This window comes from Lolium perenne, chromosome 2 (assembly GCF_019359855.2).
Source record: "Lolium perenne isolate Kyuss_39 chromosome 2, Kyuss_2.0, whole genome shotgun sequence".
NCBI classification, from domain to species: Eukaryota; Viridiplantae; Streptophyta; class Magnoliopsida; order Poales; family Poaceae; genus Lolium; species Lolium perenne.
Window position 1 is genome coordinate 170,918,432 of NC_067245.2, and position 4,451 is coordinate 170,922,882.

The following is a 4,451-nucleotide window of genomic DNA, read 5'->3' on the forward strand; positions in this document are numbered from 1 at the left end:
GCATCATACACAGGTTCTGCAGGTGGCATATAATGCAAAAAGTACAGGAAAAACTTGGTACTTTTGTTGCTCAGAGAGAAGACTTGCGTTTAGAGTTCAATGATGTGATTGACTACAGCATGACACCGGAAGAGTTTGAACAGCGGTGGGCAAATATGGTGGAAACGCATGGGGTTGCAGATAACACACATTTTCTTGACCTCTATGATTTGCGTGAGTATTTTGTGCCAGCATATTTCCGCCACCGGTTTTTCCCATTCCTTCAAACTACATCTAGAAGTGAAGGGTTTAATGCTGTTCTTAAGCAGTATGTTCATCCACATGATAGCCTTGTTCGTTTCTTCAAGCAGTACATGAAACTGCAGGAAAGAATTGATGTAACAGAAGATGCTCATGAGTTTGATGGTGATGAGAAGACAGTCAGGCTTTGGGGGGACTTTCCCATGGAGAAGCAGATCCTTCAGACATACACCATGCCCATCTACAACCGCTTTCAGCTTGAGCTTCGGAAAATTACATCCTACAATGTTCGTGACATTGGTGTTACTGAACAAGGGAGCATTCATGAGGTTTTCCCAATACAAGGATCCGTGCGCGGGTACGGTAGGAGGAGTTATCGTGTCGATGCTGATGTAGCTAATGGAATCTACAATTGTGAATGTTGCAAAATTAACAGGGATGGTATCCTGTGCTGCCATGCATTGAAAGTTATGACACATCTAGGGATGGTTACAAAATACCCAGAGCACTACATCCTACCCAGGTGGTGTCTACCCCCTCCCGACATAGTTGCACCGCGGGATGAGAGGCAAGAAAAGCCTGTTGGCCAGAAACTATCTAGAAAAGATATGAGATTGCTTAGATATGGTAACCTCTGCAGTGATTTTGCTAAGCTTGCTGTTGGTTTAGCGGCCTCAGAGAAAACTAATGAAATAGCTGAACGGCACATGAGAGCAATGGAGAAAGAGATGGCAGATTTGAAAAAGGCTAATGCTGATGCACTCAAAAAAAGGAAGAGCGCCAAGCATCCAGTAAACACCAACACTGCTAATGATTCACAAGAAAGTGTACCTATGGAAGAAGATGCTGCTACTGTGGAGAATCAGAAAGCTAGGAACCCACCAATGTCAGCGATAAAAGGGCGCCCAGGTTCAAAAAGAAAGAAAGGTGGTCTACAGTTACAGAAACCAAAACAAGGTCTTTGTGGTGTGTGCAAGCAACCAGGTCACGATGCTTGTACGTGCGAGGTGCGACTAGCAAACCCAGAGAAGTACAGTTTGTTGGGCCTTTTTCATTGATTTGAAAAAAAGAAGGAAAATATATAAGAAGTGAAGGACATTGTGTTTGATTTAAAAATTATGTGGCTCATGTTACCTTGTCGAACAAATTTGTACGAGACATTTTTGCGAATATTTAAATGATTTTTGAGACAGTATGTTTTCTGATGCGAAAAAATGTATCTTATGATTGTCAACTTATACTTTATTGCATTTGCTGAATTCTTTTCGATAGAGTAAGAATAAAGTAACTATGTAAAGTCAGTATTGATACATAGGTAACATTAAAAAATGAAAAAAAAGAGCATGGTTAGAGATATGAATTACCACTTGACACATTTGCTAGACAAATAACTGCCAATTTGCTTTCTTCGTGAAATGTAACCATTTATCTGTGTACAACTTCCTTATGTTTGGAATGTCTTTCTGTGAGTACGTTGTTGGGGTCCTGCTTGGGCATGCTTCAAGATTCTTCAGTGTGAAAAAACCACAGTCATAACTGGGAGATGAAACACAGATAGTGTGTTCAGTCAGACTGTTAGAAACAGCAGAAATGAAAAACCTACAGTAAAATGAAGTTACATTGTTCCAAAAAATATAAAAAATGCGTTATACGTTTGAATTTAAAAGTATTATGAAGCTTACCCATTGTTTTGGCGCGGGCTATCAATTATCTCTATAGGCCAGTCCATGATCTTTATCTTTGAGTTGGAGTACTGTCTGGTCCAGTTAGTCTTTATGCCAGCAATTAGCAAGTGGCAAGCGTGCATGTTTACTGGCTCGGAATTGTTTCCTAGTGAATCATATATCTCGAACCTCTGAGCTTTGATGTTCAGGTTAACAAGCCAGTAATGGCCTGATGCATCCTTTGGTGTTCCAGGAAAAGCTTGAAGTGTAGGGAAACAAACCTGTAATGTAACAAAAATAGATGTGGAATTGTGATAAGGAATCAGAAAAGATAAAAAACATTCTAGTAATAAAAAGGTTTGATCAGGAAAATGATTAGTAATAAAAAAATCAGGTTAGTACTTACAATGTCTTTGTGATCCAATCTGTTTGATGGACTGTTTTCGAAACATCGGGTTACTTCCTTGAGATTATCACGTCCCTCAATTAGGTACGACTGTTTGAACAGATAAGAAGTAAAACCAATTACTATTGACAAAAAGAGAAAGAACAATTAGGTGCACATGTGTTCCACTAATTTCAAGTTCTATCTGATTATCCAAAAAAAGAGAAAGAGAACAAATTGGACATAACTTACAGCTATACGCAGAGGCATAATGATCTTTTTGGGGTTTTGATTTTCCCTTTTGATGATGTTGATTCCAATTTCTGCAACAGTGTTGTACAACTTGTTCCTTGGCCTAACAGATTCAGCAAGGTCACCGAGACTAACATATATGTCATCCAGGTCTATAACTATTTCCTTGTTGAAAGGGTCCCTTGGTGCAAGTTTCCATCCATGCTGGCAGACCATGCTATACACCTCGTCAACAGACTTGTTGACATAAAATGTTCTACTAGCTTGTGAGTTGACAAAAGGCGATTTCGCATACTGTCCTGGCTTGGAAATCCTCTTTTCATACTCATGAGGCACTGGTGTAATGCTAGATGCTGGTTGTTTCGACTTTGGATTCATGCGATCTTGAGCTACATCTTCCTTCCTGGCTTCAGTTCCATCAAGATTGTTATGTTCGTTTTCAGTTCCTTCGCCTAGGTCATTGACATCTGGAGGAGTGTCGAGATCAAATAGTGGAGGATCTGCAGCCCGTCTGATTGCTTCTTCCCTTTTTTCGATTCAGAGCTTTCGAAGTCAAGCTTTCTATTCATAGGATCATGTGCAGCGGATTGGGGCACATCTGTCGTCAGTGTCCTTGGTACTGAATTTTCCTCCTCTGATTTGATAGCTGCAGCAACTTGTGACCTAGTCTGCCTGCGCGAATTGCTACTGCTTGGGCTGTCTCCCGATTCAGTTGCATTTTTCCTTGGTGTTGTGCCTATTCCATCCTTCATAGGACTGTTCTTGAGCTCTTGACGCACAGCAGACCTAGTTCGGTACCTGCCTGGTGATGTTACATTGGTTTCCTCAACTTTGGTTCTCTTGTCTTTTTTGTCAACAAACCTTACATCTTTCCTTTTCTTTGGTATGATTTTAGGCTCCATTTGAGCAAGAATTTGTTGGCACTCAGGCCTCAGAATAGCATCATGCACAGTTTCCAGCCCATCCATTGAAGGTTCCATTTGTGGTATGTTCATCATTAACTGAAACCTATCTAGAATAGGTGTGCCGATATCAATGAACTCGGGTTCTTCGAACAAAGGAAATTCAGGCTGTTTGTGTATCTCGGTGCCAACATACTTCAAGAACTCCTTCCTCCTATTTTCTTCTAGTTTGGATTCTGATTCTTCACTGCAAGTGTTGTCATCTGCTAACTTGTTTGGTGTCTGTACCACATGTTCCTTCTGTGATGAAGTCATGTTTGCGTTGCGATCGATGACAGGAAAATTGATGCATGTAGTTTCTGGTTTAACTTCTTCTTCATTGATTTCATGTTGGTCAACATCATCCTCTGCTCTGTTACATCTTTTCCTCTTCAGATCCCTCATCAAAGCCACTATGTGTTCAGTTTTCGTACTGTCAATGTGAGTAAACTTGAGGGTGTTGGTTGTGACATTATCAGTATCTGCCAATGTAACCTCTGCATCTTCAAGAACTTTATTTCCTTTGCCACCAACGAGTGGAATAACATTTTCACATTCCTGCTCCACTACTGTAACTTCAGCTTGTTCTTCAAGTTTTCCATGATCACTGAGCTGATTATCTAATGTGGCAGCACTTTTTTCAGTGGGAAGAGCATGTTTCGTGGTGTGCTGGTCCTCTATGGGCAACACTGCATTCTTTTGTGCTGATATTTCTGTGTTAACTATAACTACATGCTCCTCATCCTTTTGAAGATTCTTCGTATCAACTGAAGCTTCATCTTCTTTTTCCAAACTCGCATGTTCACTGACAAGCATTTTGGTTTTGGCATCAGAGCTTGCGGGAGCAGGATCAGACTCTTTCTTCTCTGACTCTCGAATTGCTATGACTGCACCAACTGAAGGATGTTGGGCGGCATGCGTGTTACCATCCAACTTTGATTCTCCTTGTACATTCTCTTTACTGGTAGT

The 4,451-nt window shown here is 40.7% G+C and overlaps 1 protein-coding gene across 1 annotated transcript; it reads right to left on the bottom strand.

The window, feature by feature from the left end:
- Positions 1–1,619: 1,619 nt before the first annotated feature.
- On the bottom strand, positions 1,620–2,919 carry LOC139835660 (putative ubiquitin-like-specific protease 1B). The gene is made up of 4 exons (XM_071825518.1): positions 2,542–2,919; positions 2,311–2,400; positions 1,923–2,185; positions 1,620–1,776 (listed from the first exon to the last, which is right to left on the bottom strand). The coding sequence occupies exons 1-4, from the start codon at positions 2,917–2,919 to the stop codon at positions 1,620–1,622; spliced, it is 888 nt and encodes a 295-aa protein (XP_071681619.1).
- Between the last annotated feature and the right edge of the window lie 1,532 nt (positions 2,920–4,451).

Coding starts and splice junctions, on each gene's coding strand:
- LOC139835660 (XM_071825518.1), bottom strand. CDS start 2,919: ATGAATCCAAAGTCGAAACAACCAGCATCTAGCATTACACCAGTGCCT. Junction 2,401..2,541: donor TTATGCCTCTGCGTATAGCT/GTAAGTTATGTC, acceptor CTGTTCAAACAG/TCGTACCTAATTGAGGGACG. Junction 2,186..2,310: donor GATTGGATCACAAAGACATT/GTAAGTACTAAC, acceptor GTTACATTACAG/GTTTGTTTCCCTACACTTCA.